Source organism: Vanellus vanellus (assembly GCF_965231255.1).
Source record: "Vanellus vanellus genome assembly, chromosome: 5".
Classification (NCBI taxonomy): Eukaryota; Metazoa; Chordata; class Aves; order Charadriiformes; family Charadriidae; genus Vanellus; species Vanellus vanellus.
The window spans coordinates 56121125-56139800 of NC_138910.1; the positions used below are offsets into that span (position 1 = coordinate 56121125).

Sequence of the window (18676 nt, forward strand, 5' to 3'; positions counted from 1 at the left end):
AATAGAGGAACATATGAAATTCCAAAAATCTAAGAAATTTACTGTACAGCTAGGAAATGGCAATTATATGCTAATTCTGTATAATGATAATGATTTTAGCATGAATTCAAATTTACTAAGATACATAAGATATCTGAGGTGAAGAGATTTTTGAAGGCTACATGAGAGAACCTAGCAATATCTAGATTGATAGCAAGGGAAAAAAGAGATGACCGGAGTGAAATCTCTGTTCTTGAAGATTGGCATAGTGATATTATTTGTCTTACTCTCATCAACTCAGAAAACGGCCTGAAAAGTCACGAAGGTGATACTGTAAGTTTTGTGGACTGCAGAGGTAGATGGGTCAGATCACCAATGAAGGTCTCTGAAAAGGAGAATTGTCCTTGAATTTGCCAAGTTAAACAGATGCACAATGTTACTTTGTATGCTCCATCTAATGTTTTAGCAATGGTATTTTGGACAAGCACATTAAATTAAATTCATCTCCGTATAGCCTCCTTGTTTCACAGCTTGAAAATGCCAACACGTGCACTAGAATGTACAGAATACGAAGGTTTTATCCAGCATTTAAGTAGTGTTACTATCCTTATCGTCACTAGGACTGTGCCTCAACAGAGAACAATTGCTGTTATCATAGAATCGTGGAACAGTTTAGGTTGGAAGGGACCCTCAAAGATCATTTAGTTCCAACCACCCTGCCATGGCCTGGGACACCTTCCACAAGACTAGGTTGCTCAAAGCTACATTCAGCCTGATATTGAATGCCTCCAGGGATGGGGCACCCACAACGTCTCTCAGCAACCTGTTCCAGTATCTCACCACCCTCACAGTAAAGAATTTCCTCCTAATATCTATTCTAAATCTCGCCTCTTTCAGTTTAAGACTATTACCCCTTGTCCTATCACTACACTCCCTGATAAAGAGTCCCTCCCCACCTTTCCTGTAGGCCCCCTTTAAGCACTGGAAGGCTGCTGTAAGGTCTCCCTGGAGCCTTCTCTTCTCCAGGCTGAACCCCAACTCCCTCAGCCTGTCTTCCTAGGAAAGGTGCTCCAGCCCTCTGTTCTCAAACTGCCACAGTAATGCAAATACCCCATACAGAGACATGGAATATAGAATATGTAATATTATAGTGCCTTCAAAATGAATTGGAATAAAAGATGCATTATAATAAAAGCTGTATATGTTCTAAATGTTTGGTCAATTAAAATATTTTCCACATTAATTGCCTGTGGTAGCCTCTTGGAAAACCATATTAATTCTCAATATTCCGTTATCCAAAAATACTCTGTTTTCCTTGAGCAAATTATGTGTCCACGTCTGTCCAGAAGGTTGGTGGATTAGTATTTTATTGTAAAGTGATGGAACTCAAATCTTAACCTCATTCTTAAATGAGGGTAGAATTTGGAAACAATAATCTTTTACATTAGCTCTGCAACCATAAAATCATTTCACTGTTTCCCCTTGTTTTGAAAGCTTTGTTACAAAATCCGAAAAAGTGTTAAAATTATAACATTTAAATTGGGGGTGGAGGGAGGCAAATCTCCTTACCTTTTCTAATTTGGATAGAGCAAGAGAATAGCAGTCTTTGGCTCTGAACTGCATGAATCTCATATTGGCTGGGTGAGTTAGTTCTGTAATAATGCTTAGGCTTGAGAACAACCTGTATTTTAAAAGAATGTAACAGTTATACCTCTGATTATAACAATTCACAGATGTAAGGCTCTACATAATGTTATAGCTTGTACTCATGTCCAAGTTTTTAACGAAGTGCCTGAAACCTGTGGTGGTTTTGGACACAATGAAATGCTGCTATAATAGCAGAGGAAACTACAAAATATTCTCTGTAGAATTCACAAAGCAGAAAACTTGCATTCTAAGGTTGACCTTATAAAGCATTTTAATGTTAGAAAGGAACAACTTAATTTCATTAATAGAAATTTTATTTAATAATTTCTAAAATGACACAAATCTGTAGGATACAACAAAAAATGCAAAACTGTATAGCCTGCACTTAGTATCTGGTTGCATGTAAACTACCATTTCATTAGAACTGCCTTATGTACTTTTTCCATTTGATCTTTTTTTTTAGTTGTGTTTGAATGCTCTCTGTCCACAGACTGAACACCATAGATGAAAACTGACACTTCTTGGGAGTTGCTGAGAAATTCATAGAATTGTATGCTTACATATACTTATGTTCTCACTTTGAAATATTTACATATACAAAATATTTATAAGTTAACACTAATTCAGGCTTCCAATAACAAAAAACAAGAAGAGAGTTTAACTTCTGTCTGAATGACACAGATTTTCATGACACAGACTAAAGAGCCCCTCCCCAGCTCTCAGGGCTCTGAGAACTAGAAAGAAATTTGTAGTTTATGCTATGCAAATACTAAAGAACTCCGTTTATTATTTGCGTATTTACTCTACAGATTAGTGTCAGAAAATGAGATGTGCATTTGTAATCTGCTCTGCTGATCCTGAAAGTACTTATCTATATGTGACAATAGATAATGGTAGTACTAATGACATCATTAACGCAGCTTCTGTTTCATCCCGATAAAAATTAAAGTGGTCTTCTTGAAAGCTGAATTTAGTAAATTAGTGTCAAATGGAATCCAATGTAGCTTTTTGCAAGTCTTTAGTTTCTTTCCCTCACTTTTGTAGGGAGGAACTTCACTGAAATGGCATTTCCAGCAGAGCTTAAATATGAGGAAACATGTACTGGCAGGTAGTTTTGATATGTGTTAATGCCATATTGCAATACAGTTTCATAGGTCTGATCCCAAAACGTACATTGGTGGTGATCACATGATCCTAAACGTGTTCTTAACATATGATTATATGATGGTAGGAATGCTAGCCGTTCTTATGTTAGCAGTTATCATGCCCCTGTGAATAATCCAATATTAAATGGGATCATTTAATGGAAAAATGGACTTGGAAAACTGGGTGAGAATGTGAATCAGTTAACAGTGACCATTTGGGTGCACTGTAGTTTGAAAGGCATTGTGCATGCTCAGGAATTTCTGTACCTTTTTAGCTCTTACAGTCTTTGTACCAAAGTCTGTGTCTTACAGTATTGTTACACAAAGTCTGCTTATGTCCTACTAAAGATTAAGCACTTGGGGAATGGAATCTGCATACATAGATTAAATACATGATGACTACACCCTTGAGATGCAACCGTGGTACATCTTCACTTGTATGCTGTGTGTTATAAAAACCCATGAACTGTTCATGGAAATTAAAAAAAAAATCCTGATAATATCACACTTGTAGGTATGAACTTGTACTTATTAAGTAGCTTAACAAATGTGTTAAAGTTTTGAGGAAGGAGAATAAATTTCCTCTGCATTAATTCCGTATCATGTAGCATAGAATTCTGCTGGCTGGAAATTTTCTTGTGTTGATCTATTAAAGGACAGGAATTCATATTTGAAAACTAACAATATAACATTCAGAACTAAGAGTAACAGGAAATTAAAAGCTGATTTAATGATAAAATAAAAACAACTTACAGAAAAAATGCAAGTTACTAGGTTTCTGTTAAAGATGGGTTTAGTTTATCACCAAGATATCAAAACTGATTTAGACTACAAAATCAGTTTCAAACTTGCTATTGTTAAAATTCCTCTTTTACTAATAAGCGCCTTTTAGTGGAATTAGGGGAAATGACTTTCCATGTAGTCCAGGCCAGATTGCCTCTTGCCCTAGGTGTGAGGTGCACTGCCCGCAAGCTTTCAGCACCAGAGCAGGCTACTGCTGTGCAGAGATCCCTCTTTTCTATACCATTCTGGTAAAAAAGGACTGGATGGGGCAGAGAAACCCCTAATCATCCTGATGGAAGACACATGTTGCTGTTGAACTGGTATTTGGGAATCAGACAAGCAAGAGATACATCTAATTCTTTCCTGAACCAAAAAGATAAACCAAGAAAACAATGTAATGCCATCATAACACCTCATTTGGTTTATCTATAAATTGGTGCTGACTGCTAGATACCAGCCAAACTATTCACTTGCTAGGTGTACTGCTGTCAATAGGCTTCTGGCAGTATTTGAAACATCGCCTTCAAGATGCTAGTTAACAAAAACTTAAAAACAGCGCCTCCCGAACACCAATGTTTAAACCCATTAATTAATAGAAAGCAAGAGTAAATAGAAATGCTCCTTCTAGCACAGACCTACTGCTTGAGGAAACCCACTATTTTTCTGAGGTGGACTTATGTCCACCTGTCCCTGTCAATAGGGACAATAATTAGCTTCATATTTCATATTAAAAAGTGAAAAGCATCTCTAGGATACAGTCCAAAACTAGCAATTTCTCCTTGTACTTTTAAACTATGCTAACTTGTTCTTTACCATCCAAAGGATTAAAGATTTCCTTTCTTAGTCAGTGTGACCATTTGAGTCACACTTCTTTCCTCTTTTTAACTACAATTAAATCAGATAAGTTAGTGTTGTGTCACAGTTCTAATTGATATGGAACAGTTTCTAGCCTTAAAGGTGTTAATAACCCTGTTGTTATAAACCATGCATCTGCCTTCTGAGGTGTGTGGGGGACACACTCTTCTGGCAAAGCAAGATTTATGTAAATCGGGGAATAATGTCAGAACAGGTACATGAGAACAGGCAACCCAGGTCAAAGAGTACTGCAGCACGCTTACATCACAGTTTTCAGGCCAGTAACAACCCTTAATGAGGTCAGCAGATCTGAGTCAATCAAACCAGTGAGGTTTAGATTAGCCTGTGTCTTATGAATGACAGACTTAAATGGAATCTTCATTGACGTGATATCTTTGAGAACAGCAAATATTAGCAAAACTCCAGTTGTTTAAAATCCTTCTTTAACACTACACTTTGTGTTAAGTGCTGTTGTTCTCCACCATGTCCAGCCTCTTCTTCATTAGTTTTTGATATTAGTAGCCATTATTAAGTAATGAAAAACCTTTAAAGATATTTTTAAAGTTAATTTACAAAATTATTTACCTTGGTGCAATGAATGCAGTTTATTCTGTAGAACAGGGAAATGCCACTATGTTATGCCTCTTCCCAAAGCTTACTTATTTCTACAACTTTTACGTAATACAAAAATGAAGTGAAATTATTGTACGTATTCTAGGGAAAAAACATTAGAAAAAAAATACACAATTCACTACTTGTGAAGGTTTACAAAGTTTTCTGAAAAAGTATTGTTAAGTCTTAAACCAAGACATTTATTCTGATTTCTTTCGATATTTGTAAAAAGTACTATGTCTTAAAATATTGAACCAGGTATATAGTTCATGCATGAGTTAAAGCTGCCATCTAGTTGTAAGCATTGTGCAAGACAACTGAATGATTATATAGTAAGTTCGACTGGATATCTATGTTATGTAGTGCACTACTATGTTGTTGGGTTATTTTTTAGTATTTTACAAAGTAGAACACAACTACAGGAAAAATCAATTGGTACTTTCTAAGTTAGGGTGGTTTTTTTCATCTCATTTTTCTGTTTTATATATGGGGGTAAAATGCATTTCTGAAAAATTTAAGTGATGTATGTCAAAACTTCAGTGAGATACCCTAACACAATATGGTTAAGAGTAGACCTGAATGATGCACAGATTAAGGGGAGTTATAGATTCTAAATTAAATTTAGGTGTAACTGTGAAACACACACTCCTGTGCTAGCATCGGGTACAAATTCAAAAATTTAAAGTTAGAAAAAGACAGAACTAAAATTTCTTGTGCAGCACAGATTTTGCTTCTTTTGAGCACATAAAGAAACACTAACAGCTTTCAACTGCATTCACACACAAGGTTATATAAAAAAAAATCTCAATTGAAATACTTGTGTTCTAATGAGATCGGTTTTCTAAAAAATGGGTGGATTCAAAAGGCTTTTGCTTTGCACCTCTTTCTGGTCTTACGTGGAAAGCTCGACACAGAAAAGGTCAGCAATATTGAATGATACTGAATTCTCTAGGGAAGGACTTAATTTTGTCCAGGTCTTATTAGAACGAACAGGAAGCAGAGAGGCATTTCATACTTAACTGTGTAGTGTGTTTTGTTTTGTGTAGGGTTTTTGTTTTGTTTTGTTTTGTTTTGTTTTAAGCAAGTAAGATTTTTTTCCACAGTTTAAAGGGACATGTATCTTTTGCTACTTGTTGAATGAAGATATTTAACACAAAGTGAGGCTTTAATCAGGAGAGGTTCTCAAATGAACAGGAAATCTCAGTGTGTTTAGCTCTTCATCACAGCACCAGCTTCTCAGTCTCTTTACTACACTGATCATTTTTTTACTCTGTATTGTTATTCTTTCATGACTCTTAGTATGTTGTTGTCATATGTAAAGTTGCATACGTGTGCCTGAAAACCTAATTTTTGTTCAAAACTAAATATTCAAAATATGAACATTTACTGTTAACTTCGCAGAAGGATCCGCTTTCCATACTGGCTTTAGCATTACTGTGAAAGACTGCTGCACTGAGGAAAACATTCTTTTCTCAACTATCTTTGGTCCTAAGTCTTCAAGGGAAGCTTTCTGCTCCTTCCTGCAAATCTGAGAGTTGACTTTTAAAATGATCATCCAGTTTTGGGATGCACAGAATTTTATCTGAGATTTCAGGAGAATATCTCAGGATTCTGAGTGCATCGCTAAGCAGGGTGGGAAAAATTTTGCCCATGTAAGACACAAATTTATATGAGGGAAAACTTAAGTAGAAGAAAGAAAAAAAATATTATCTGAGTACAAAAGGCTCTAAGTGTTTCACGATTAATGAGGATGTATAGATAGATTGCAAGCATGCCTTACCTAAAGAGCGTTTGAACATTTACAATAGTCTTCGCATCTGCCATGTAGTCTTCCTCAGCACTCATCGTACTTTCTTTGTCCACCACCACCATATTAGCTGCAAAGGTGACCCCACATCTTAATAAGTCATCTAGGCTTTTGTGAAGAGAAAGAGGGAGAAAGAAACAAGCAACTTAAAAATGGACCACTTAAAAGATTAGGGATGCTTGGAATTTGCAGATCACAGGGTGAGTTGCTGGTTCCCTTCATCTCTATGTACGTATCATAACTTCCAATATAATCTATATCAAATTTATCATGTCAATGACTTGATAGAATAGAACACGAATAATTATTTTCCTTGAAGTCATACAGAATGCACTTCAGTAGGTTGTTACAATCCCTCTTCTTCTGCTAAAATGATAAATTTATTTCAACTTTTTAAAATAAGCCTTTAATGGTTACTTGGAAAGACAGTATGTCCTTCCATGCTGCAACAACTTGCTTCATTGCAGTTACTTTTGGCAGTAAATAGACCCAGATAAATGCTTTGGGTTGCTCTTTCCCACAATTATATTTTAGTTTCAAAATGCTAATAAATGTTTTACCAGGACATCTAATACATTACTTTTTTAGGTTAATCTATGAGTTGGAGTGTTCTCATGATGCTTTTAGGAGCAGCTGTACAGCAGTAAAATTTTGCACTCTGCTGGACAGTATTTCCTGTGAAGCCTGACCACAGGAAACACTCACAGAGAACTGAGTTACGGTTCCCATCATGCCTCTTATAGCTTTGTTTCCAAAATGAAGCTTGTTTCAGTTATTTTAACAACATTTTCCATAGAAACCAAGCACTCTTTGAAAAGTTTAGAAAGGACTTTTCTGTAATGATAAAGACTGATAGGAACCTACCAATTATTCAGTAAAAATAAGAAGAAAGGGTGAATTCGATGGTTTCCAAAGGAAATTGGAAAACTAAATTTTTGCATCATTCTGGTTACTTCCAAGGTGGAAAGACATTTTTTCATTATAATTGCTTCTCATTTGGCAATCTATAATATTAATGAAGTCTTAATTGTCCTGATACAGTTTTTCTTTTCAGTAATGATCTTCTTACATTCCTATGTTGACGTAACCTATTATAAATCCTTTTGGAAATTTTGGGTAAGGAAACCTCTCCCAATTTGTTGTATTTATTTTATATCTTATGCATATTCTTCCAAAACAAATACATAACATATTTATTTTTGATACTGTGCAATATCAATGATGGTTGACTAGAACAACAGAAAGGCTGTACTTTACATGTTCTATACTAGCAATTTCAGTGCATAAGTAGAACTGAGCTTTCTCTGAGTAATTAGTATTTCTGGTTTTTCAGTCTTTCAGCTGATCCTTGAAAGTAGCAGCGTATTCTGACGTACCCAGCTTTTCTGCATTTCAATGTTTCACAAGCTCAAGAGCTATTCTTATTTTAGCAGTTGCATATAGCTAATTTGTGGACAACTTAAAGAATACTGATTTAGAAGTATCATAATTCTAAATCTCAGGTACTTCTAGATATAGGTTTCTTAATACTATTCAGATTTCTACAGAGCTGTGAAACCTCTTCAGTTACAGATCATTTATACCTGAAGCCTGTAGAACAGATAGCTACTACCTGATGACATATTTTGATGAAGTTCATCCCAGCTATGAGTTTTGGTAAAGCTATTTTTTCTGCAGGCCATCCACTTCTAACAAAAAGGAGTGATAAATGACAGTAATTCCTTTGGTGGTTTTCTCTCTAAGATGATGATATTTCATGCTAGATGACCAAATGACAAATATGTTAGATAATTAAAGGCAGTAGGTGGCACTTTGGGAATTTATTCTATACCCATTAAATAAGAAAGGAAACTTTGCATATTTTATAGTGTAGTTCTTAGCTAAAGATGATCAACTTTTATTAATTGTACATGATTTAAAAACATGTTTAAGAAAACACAAGGAATAAGTATGAAATATATTTTAAAAAATATTGTTATTGATGAAAACAGATGTCAAAAAAAAACCCCTATGAAATATGATTGGTTACTGTACCAGGAATTAAAGCGATTGTATTGTCATAAAAGATGCAAAAGTTCATGCTAGTATTACTGTAAACTGTAGAATTCTGTATAATCACTTATTTCACAGACTACACACTTAATTTTTTATGCATTCAGTTCTAAAAACAACAAAACACCTTTAGGGAGGGATTTGGTGATTTCCTTTTTGAAATAAACTCAGTAAATTTAATTGAAGTTTGATTTTCCATGTTAATAAAAACAGGTTAACATTTTTGGATTATTAATTACTTTGGACGCTTTGAGTCAATGCAATTTTTCTGTTGTTATGAGTTCTTTTTATAATTATTGTGGAATTAAGAGCTAAGAAAGTAGTAGATATTAACAACCTGAGACTATTTTTGATCTAGAGGAAGAAATGTAGAAAGTGAAAAACATTTCTGTAGATACTTTGCAAATCTCACAATGACTATGGTATCACCAAGGTAAATCAGTAACTGTATCGCTATTTTAAGTAGTTTTAAAGCCCTTGTTACAACCGGTTGAGATGGAAAAATGTTGAATCTCCAGAATTCTCATTGAAAAACTGGATTCTGTTAATTCAGGGCAGGAAATAATATTTTTTTTTTTTATTTCTACCCAGGGAATGAGTATAATGGGCTCGTAGCCACAACTCAATTTAGCTATACAGTGAAGTAAACCATTTTCTTCTTTAAATTGACACTCTACACACAGGAGTTTACTAAAATGCTAATGAACCCTTGCTCTACTCTTGTTTCTGCCTGATTTTTACATTAAATCTATGTTGCTAAACCAAGATATGCAAATAAATATTAGCAGAGGTGAAGAAATGTAGGAGTAGGTGATATTTTATGTAGCAGAAGATGAAGACTGTTGGACACATTCAAGACTGTCTACATTCTGCAGCTACCTTTATAAAACCCTGGTCAGTAAACCCAAACAAATTATAACTAAGTATGGAACGACACTAGAATCAGGGCTATAATCTGGCAATTTGTAGAAAAATATTATTGCATCTAAATAAGTGTTAACCTTATGTTTTTGAAGATAATAACCTGTGTTCCCTGTCACACTTTTCACTAATGATATCCTTTATAAGCCAGAAATTTGAAATCCCAAATTATGGCACACAGACACAAACCATGCATGCAAAAAGATCATCTTCAAATACAACACACACTTAAACATGCAGTGACGATACACACAACAAACCAACAAACCACTGAGCACTACAATGTTAAGTTTTCTAACAGTTATTTCACCTACTTGTCGATAGAGCCCACCATGTAGTAAACCATTGGAAACCAACAGATTGCATCCAGAAAATGCATATCTGGCCTAAGCAGCAGATGGGATTACAAAATGAAACACAATATCACAACAGCAGCATCTCTTCCAAAATACTTCAATAAACTGGTAGGTTTTTTAAAAAAATAACTTTTTTAAACTTTGGCAGTATAATATCACTTTAAACACAAAATAGGTTTGCAGAAAGCTGTGAATCAACTGTTTGCTGTGATCATAAAGAATGATCAGAATTAACATGCTTATATTAATAAATGCACCTCTTAAATCAGAAATTTTATGGCACAGTACAATTCCAAATATAAGAATAAATGACCGATGTCAGAGACATACCACCAAGTTATACTCCAATGCATGACTCAGGAGTACTTAAACAGTGAGAATGTGAAGTGAAACCAAATCATCATTTGGTTTTTGTGCCAACAGCTCCATTCACGTCAATGAGACAATCTTAGATGAAACCTTATTTTTAAAATGTAATTTGAACACTAAGATACTGTATTTTGCAGCATTGTTTCTTTAATAATAAATTTTACTGTTTCTTCTGATGTACCAAGAAACATTGGAAATCTTAAAACATGTCACGTGTAGATATCAGAATAAGCATACTGTAACAAATTGCCTTGATAAATAAAGAAAATAGGAATATAACAGCAAGACATAGATATGTTCATCAAAGGTGGCTGAATTCCTAAGTCTAATGAAGTAAATTACAAAATTCCAATTGACTTGAATGGCAGCCAGGATTCCAAGTCATGCACGTATGAAAAGTATGTTGGCTTTTCAGCTAGCTTCTACGGTCACATGAATGCTGGCCCTTCAGAGGGGTCACTGCAAATGCTGTGTAGAGAGAGACAACCCTAAGGGTTTTAGTTTAATTAGCAACGTGGCTTTTACTTTATGCTAATAAAAAGTGGGTTTAGCCATAAAATGTCACAATAGTATTGATGTGAACTTAGGCACTATGCTGGAAAAGAGAAGAAACACTAGAGGGCACTGTATGCCCACATCTTTAACCTTAGGATAGTCTCAAATCATAAATCCTTTAGCCTAATTTAGGCTTTTCCCAATTTGCGTAATTCACTTTATGCCGTAATATGTGCGTCAAAAAGTTTGTTTTGCAAACACAGGTGTACACAGCTTCACTAAAGAGCTATCTGAGGCAAAAGTGGGACACTTCACAGAAGGCCTTTGTATAATAAATTACTTAAACTAGAACATATATATGCAAAGGGAAGCATCAGCCTGCAATCACAACCTATAAGAAATTTCTGCTACTGCCATTTCTTTGATTCATAGTTTGATCTAATTTTGTGTATATGGCTAATCTCCATTTTTGTGTCTTCCACATTGGGTTTTTAAGAAATTGAGTGGTACCGAAGTGTTGCCAAAATAAAAAAAGTCTCATTTGTTGTCAGATTATAAATGAATCAGTCCCGCCTGGGAAGAATTTGCCTGAAATTTTAAACAGCTAATGCCAGAAAGACTAACAATTCCAGCAATCGCCAGACAGATATGGTAGTAATAACAATTTTGCAGGTTTTAATTTTCTTCCATGACTTTATATAATTGTGTAATTGTAAAAGTGTGTGTGTGTGTGTGGAGGATGTCCTACTGGCTTAAAGAACTGTTTATCATAGAGTCTAAAATTATTAAAAATACACCTGACTGGTCCAGACTACTAATTGTCTTAAGTAGGTTAGTGTTGTCTGAAGTGCTGTCATGTAGCTGTGAAACTCTTTCACAGTTTGCTTTTTACAGTGTTTATGAAGTTATTTAATTTTAGTAGTACTATTCATATTATTTTGGCTATTTTTAAGAAATACTTAGCTGAAACATTGGCCATCAAGAATAAGGACATTGAAATTCACTATGGCCATTTACAGTCAGTAAAAAGTAATTTTGTGTATGACAGTGAACATAGGGTATTAATTTTGCCACCAACTTTTCTCAAAGATAAATGTGCCATAATGTTTTTGATTTTAAGTTGGCCATGTGAAGAGTGATCATCTATTGAAGTAATGGTAAAATGAATGTATCACCAAAAAAAGAAAAATCTACTTACGGATTATCCAGGAGTAATACAATGGGATTTAGTTCTTTCTTTGGTCGGTAATAAGCTCTGAGTGGAACAATAAAGTTATATAAGCCATTTCCAGCAGTTTCTGCTGCAACTATAATCAATTTATTTTTGAATCCATAGGCTTTGGCGTCTTCATAGTAGTTATGTTGGCATCCCTAAAATCAAAATAAGAAACTAGTTTGGTGGACATGAATAAAGAGATTTAGCCATGACATTAAAGGGTTTTACCATTAGAAATAGAAAATTGTATCAGGTGACCTGATATAGACCTGATCAGACATAAACAAACGTTTGGTGATGAAAAGGATGAGAGAACATATTATAGCTCAGTAAGTGCTGAACAAACTCACCTCTAAGTAGAAACCAGAATTTAGCTATGTGCATTTGCAAGAGACAAATGAGTATGCAGTTTTATCCAGTAACTCAAACTCCCTTTACCTTATCTAGTCTTAGACAACAGAAGGGTACTTTTTCATGCAGAAGATGACAAAATGTGGGAGAGCTTCCAATATACGGAGAGTAAGGAGGGTAGCCTTTGGCATACCTAAGAGAATAGAACAAACATTTTTCAGTATAGCAAATTACTGAAACGCTGTTAACTATACAACTATTTTATGGGATGTTTATACTTCTGTCTAAGTTTCTCAGTTATCTGTAGGGTAGCGGAGTCAAGTACATGAAATGAATTATGTTTAATAAGGATCAAAGGAATATATTTTGTAGCTTCGACCAATTCAGTACAAGTTAGTGGAAGCTATCTGGCTTTTGTGGACTAACGGAATTTTGCTTGATTTTTTTTTTGTATAGGCATCTTTGGAAATGGGATGATGCATCATAGTGTGCTGTCCTAGTGTTTTGGTTTTGGTACTCGAAACTTCTACAGAAGGAAAAATAGGAAGGAAAGGAAATAGAAATAATTGTGGCACTTCTGCTCTTCTGTCTCCATTTTTCTTTCCAACACTTATCAAGAATGAGTGAGGTCATTATATTCTTGCTTCAATAACATACTCTCAACATGCTTGGAATAAATTTTAAATTACAAATCCTCTTGCTGATGAGATGAAATTTCTAATTGGTCTCAGTTTTTAATAAGAGGCCTTTTAAATCCTGGTATTTCAGTCTGCAGATTTAAGATGACTTGTTGTATTATTTTTTTAATTGGAGCTTTATGATCTTCCCTGGGGCTTCTCATGCTTGCCACTGTTGGAGATGGGAAACTGTGATAGGTGAGCTACTGGCATAATTGTGTATTTCAGTTTTAATGTCCCTGTCGGTAATCCCAATAAACATAATTGCTTATCTGCATGGCAGTTACAGGATTCAATCTTCTGGTTTTAGCTGAGTAACGCATCATTACTTTCAAGAACATGCTAACAAGCATTTTAAATGAGATGTAATAATTTTGTTTCATATTGCTTTTTTTGTCATTCCTACATTTTGAAGTCAGACGCCTAGCCCCGGCGTTCAACAAGCCTGTTGAATGATCTGATTATCACTTCATTCTCAGGACAGAAGTACTTATGTGCTTACAAATTAGTTGACTCTTGTCTTTATAACTACAGAATGTAGGAAAGACAGTCATAAAAAATGCTATTAAAAAAATTGAAATACAAAACTAGATCTTTATAACTGAGTATGGAAAATCTCCAGCAAATGGGGAGTTGATCTGGTGGGGTTTTTTATTTCAGAACAGGCATAAGATCATCCTGCTAACAGACAACAGCATTTCCTAAAAGGGAACAATTCCATAATTGTCCATTATGGGTCTTGCTTGCTACAACTGCTTGGATTGATCTCCATGTCAAAATATTATCCATGCCACTTAGATAATATTAGCTTTTCAAATTATGTTGTTTATTTTATATTTAATATACATACTCTAAGCCTGCAGAGACTTCATCGTCTGACGGGGTAGTTTCATCTTCTGACTGGTCGCTTAGCAGGTCACATGTCTGAAGTGAAGACGAGTCTGCAACCTCCAAAACAGGTGCTATACTGGGCCGTCTGCCCTCTTTACCTCCCTCGGAAGGAAGAGATAGCGTAGGTCCGCTGGACGTTCGGCATCCTGTATCTTGTAAATCGATAGCCACTGTCCCTGAAGTAGCATTGAAAGCATTTTCTCAATGTACTTGTCAAAACATTTGAATGAGATTCCCTTATTTAGTGGGGATTACCTGACGACACGGCCAAAGACTGAAAGGAATACTATATTGATTGGGTTTATTACATTAAAATGTAAAAAATATTTAAAATATGCCTGAGGAACCCTTTTTCTTCAAAGTAGCACTTTTTCTGACCATTAATATATATTTTCTTATTAACTACCTTTTTAAAATCATACTTTATACAATTAATCCATATTTACATTCATAAACTACCTGTAGCTTTTTATTGAGCAAGGGCGTTTTTTTAATTAAAGAAGCTTATGCAAACTTATTACAAACAACCAGTTATGTATGACAAAGAAATTACCCAGTTGTTTTGCTTTGCCTACATTTTATTATTACTTTTTTTATACAACACTCTTAAGCGGTTCAATTCCATATTGTCAAATAAAAGAAAAACATAACCAAATTCCATTGGGTTTGGGTTTGGGTTTTTTTTTTGAAAATACAAGGGCAAGTGTTTAATCTTTTTTCTTTCCACACACTATTATAATTTCTTATTATTAATTTAAAATACAATTTTAGGAATAAACTGTTAAAAACTTTAGAATGCACTATTCAATCAATAAGAATACGTTTTGAGGCTTTTGTTTTCACTTACCCATGCTGGCTATTATACTGTGTACAGGTAGCCTAGAAGCTCCATGATAAGATAATTTTGATTCATGATTTTTTCTATGCTTTTCTTGCTTCTTAAAAGCAGAATTCTCTTCTTTGGTGATATTTATATAAAAGCATATATCTGTAGAGCTCATGATATATCGAGGACCTGGATTCAGCAAAATGTTTTTGTTATCTTCCTTTCTAACACCAATCAGACAGACTCCAAACCTTAATTAGAAAAGGAAAGGCATGGTTCATTTTGCATAGTCCCATATATGCTAGAATTTCCACTGTCAAGAATGAACCTCCAGTGTATTGTTATATTTTACAGATTATGAACATTTGCAGATTTTTGGATGACAAATATGTTTGAAAAATATTATCTCCTACATAGACACCTTCTGATCAAGCAGGTTTTATGAGCTCATGAATCCCTAGGCATTTGAATCCGGCATTTTTCTTAATCCCCATAATATTCTTCTAATACTGTTCCACTTGATTTTTTTTCTATCAGATGAATAGTCCCTTCTGGGAAAATATCAGTAGAAGGATGGATATAATATGGATAAGGATATAATATGAAAAAGTATTCATCATGTTAAATTGTTCCATAATTCATATGTAATGGAAACCATTTTCAGAATTGATTTTTGCAATTCATTCCTAGAAATGGATTTGATTAGTGATAGAAATAAGGAATTAACGCCAAAAAAAATCTTCCTCTCTCTTATTAAGGATGAGAATAAACTCAGTGTTCAGGGTTTGATGTATGTTCATTTTGTTAAATATATACGAATATACATGATTTGTGTTCAGTTTGTACTTTCACCTCAGAGCAGCATTGAATAAGTGATGCATGATCTGGAACCTAAAGAAGATATGTTAGCATCTAACAGAAGAAATATGGTTTTATTTTGAACAATCACCAGAATGTAGCATGTACCACCTTTAAATTGAACATTTTGCATAAAAAGAACACGCCACAAAGGAAGCCAGATTTCCAGCTGGCTCCTAAATCTATTTAAAAAAAAAATACCCTAACACCCTTTCACCCACACTTTTATTGATTGTTTTGGACATGGAAAGGGACTGGTGTTCTCATATAACCTCTCTAAGGTACATTTTTTTTTTCTGGTTGTCAGGTTTATCTTATGTATCCTTTATATTCTATTCTCTCAGACTGAGCTGGACCATACAGAACCAACATAAGCTTTTACCTGACCAGCTGCAACTTACAGAAAAATATCCATGAAATATATTAGTGGCCAGATATTTAAACTCAGAAACAGAGTAACGTGTAATACTGCACCTTTGAATGCAGAGCTACATTCAGGCAAAACAATTATTTATTTGACCATTTAATTGTTGATAGGAAAATAAACATACTTTTTATGTGCATGGAAAGAAGCATATGTGAAGCTTTTCCCCTCATACTCAGCAAAAAAAGTACTTTCTTCCAGGTTAATATGATACACTTCATTACCAGAGCATCTCCCATACATTTTCTGCCATTGTTCCGGTGATTGCTGACTCTCCCTGAAACATGGACAGATAAAGAGAATAATTTAAAACTTAATGTAAAATTCTTATTGATCAGAACAGTATTTCATGGCAATAGAAATCACAAATGTTATTTAAAAGTTCCCATAGGCTAATCTGAAAGAAATATTTAAGATCAAAGCTTGGAAATACTGTAAGTACAGAGATTATTTTAATGAATTAAAGAGCATTTTCTGCTAAGTAATGGACATGTAAGATTAGGTACTTTTATACCAGGATAGACACAGCCGAATTATTTTAAATTCACACCATAGTAAGTAGATTCACTGTAATTTAAAGATGACAGGTGAAACCAACAGCATGCTCATTCTGTTCATAAAGGCAGTCTCTTCAGATGCTCCATGGCAGATTGTCTGGTTCCTGCTTGAAGTAGGTAAAGAATCATTAAAAATAACTTACGTAGGAAAGACCCATTTGGCTTTGGTCACTTATCTATAAGGAAGATTTTTTTCTGCACTTGCTTATCGGTTACTTTCAGCGTTTACCCTATGGACATTTGTAGTTACTGTGCCTTTTACACTATGACAAGGGTATACCTTTTTTTTCTCTAGTGGAAGAAAATAAATGATTACTTTAACCATATTAAGCATATCATCCTTTACTCCATGCAGCTAACGTCCTTTATCCAAAAGGACTGTTAGTGGAAATGTTCCAAACCTCAGCTAGCACCAAAACTTGCAAACTTGGGGCTTCTGGGAACTTCTTACTTTATTAAGTTTCATGTGGAAACTGCAGATATAATGGGTTTATATAGATACATATATATATGCGGATAGGACATAAAACTGACAAATGTGCTCCGCGTTTTGCCATTCGGAGCTAAGATCTCAAGACATTGGGATATGCTCCTTTGTGTTTATTTATACATTTGCAATATCTTAACACAATTTCTGTTTTTCTTCTCCACACTCAGCGTAGAAAGATTTTGTTTCAAGATGGAAATAAGTAAACCATTTTTATTGCAACAGTATTAACAAACAGCGCACTAGGTGTAGAATATCAAAACTAAAAATGTAATTACAGAAGAAAATTTTTCCATATTTCACTTTTCCTCCTAAAATAAAATGTTCACCTGTTTAAACTCTGCTTGGTTCCAGTTAGTTGTCTAAAAGCTTCCCACGGGGCCGTCCTGTAAAGATCACATTAAGTTCAAGTCAGAAAGGCTATTTTCTTGCAATATTTTCTTGTATCATAACAGAAACCCTAATAAAGTTCTATTACTCGATTAGATAATTAGATAACATTTAAAGATAAATGTTAAGTTTAATAATCAAGATCAATAATAAGATTATAAATAAGATTCAAGGCAGAATTTTGGTGTGTTACAGACTGAATTCCATAAACAGCTGAGAAGACAATGTGATTATTTACAGCTAGTGTGTTTAATCTGAAAAGTAGCATTAAAGATGAAAGCCAGTTCACATTAACAGCAGCAAACTTTCCCTTAATTTTACTAGCAAGTTGATCTGGCCAAAGTTGCTTAGAAAATAAGCATTTTCCCCAGTCTCCTCACATATCAATACCAGAAGATAAGGTGGTTCTAATTTATGTATGCGTGTTTCTTTTTGTTTACTGTTTATTGTATTATCATTCTAATTAGGATAATAGAGAATAATAATTTTTCCTGTGTTCTGCTGCTATGTATTGACTTCAACTTCCAGTAATTTCCCAGTGTAGTTATCTTCATGATTATCAGAAATAAGCTTGTATTATTAACAGTGTCACACTATTTCTTAATAAATATAGGAAATAGAGTCCCTGTGGAATAGGTAGCACTTCTGTTGTAAGATTGCAACAAACAGTTGGGACAATGTTTTATCTATGAACTGTCAGAGAACCGTTTAATTCTATTAAAATGTAGGGTCACTTAAGTTCACTAAATTAACAAAAGCTAAGGTGGCAGAATTTGAAAGTGGTCACATTTTCCCTTAATGAATGACTTTGTACTAGGGAAACGACAAAAAGCAAGAAATGTTCTGGTCACTTCCTTGATAATCTCCTCTGGTTACGTGCACCTAAAATACTGTGTAAACAGAAGAGCCTTTCCTTGTGGAATGGAAAGGCACAGCTTGAACAAACATTCCCAGTCACTATACCGAAGTTACTACACT

The 18676-nt window shown here is 34.4% G+C and overlaps 1 protein-coding gene across 3 annotated transcripts in view; it reads right to left on the minus strand.

Moving 5' to 3' along the window:
- KCNT2 (potassium sodium-activated channel subfamily T member 2) overlaps positions 1-18676 on the minus strand; it is a gene marked incomplete at its 5' end in the record, with an annotated part of 158319 nt that overhangs the window by 28255 nt on the left and 111388 nt on the right. The window contains 8 exons of one of the 3 annotated variants that reach the window (XM_082484516.1): positions 1549-1660; positions 6802-6936; positions 10116-10187; positions 12220-12392; positions 12676-12781; positions 14116-14332; positions 15004-15233; positions 16392-16541. In XM_082484516.1, the coding sequence (XP_082340642.1) occupies positions 1549-1660; positions 6802-6936; positions 10116-10187; positions 12220-12392; positions 12676-12781; positions 14116-14332; positions 15004-15233; positions 16392-16541 (1195 nt within the window). The remainder of the gene's footprint in view (positions 1-1548; positions 1661-6801; positions 6937-10115; positions 10188-12219; positions 12393-12675; positions 12782-14115; positions 14333-15003; positions 15234-16391; positions 16542-18676) is intronic. The other 2 variants (XM_082484517.1, XM_082484518.1) reach the window with 2 other exon arrangements.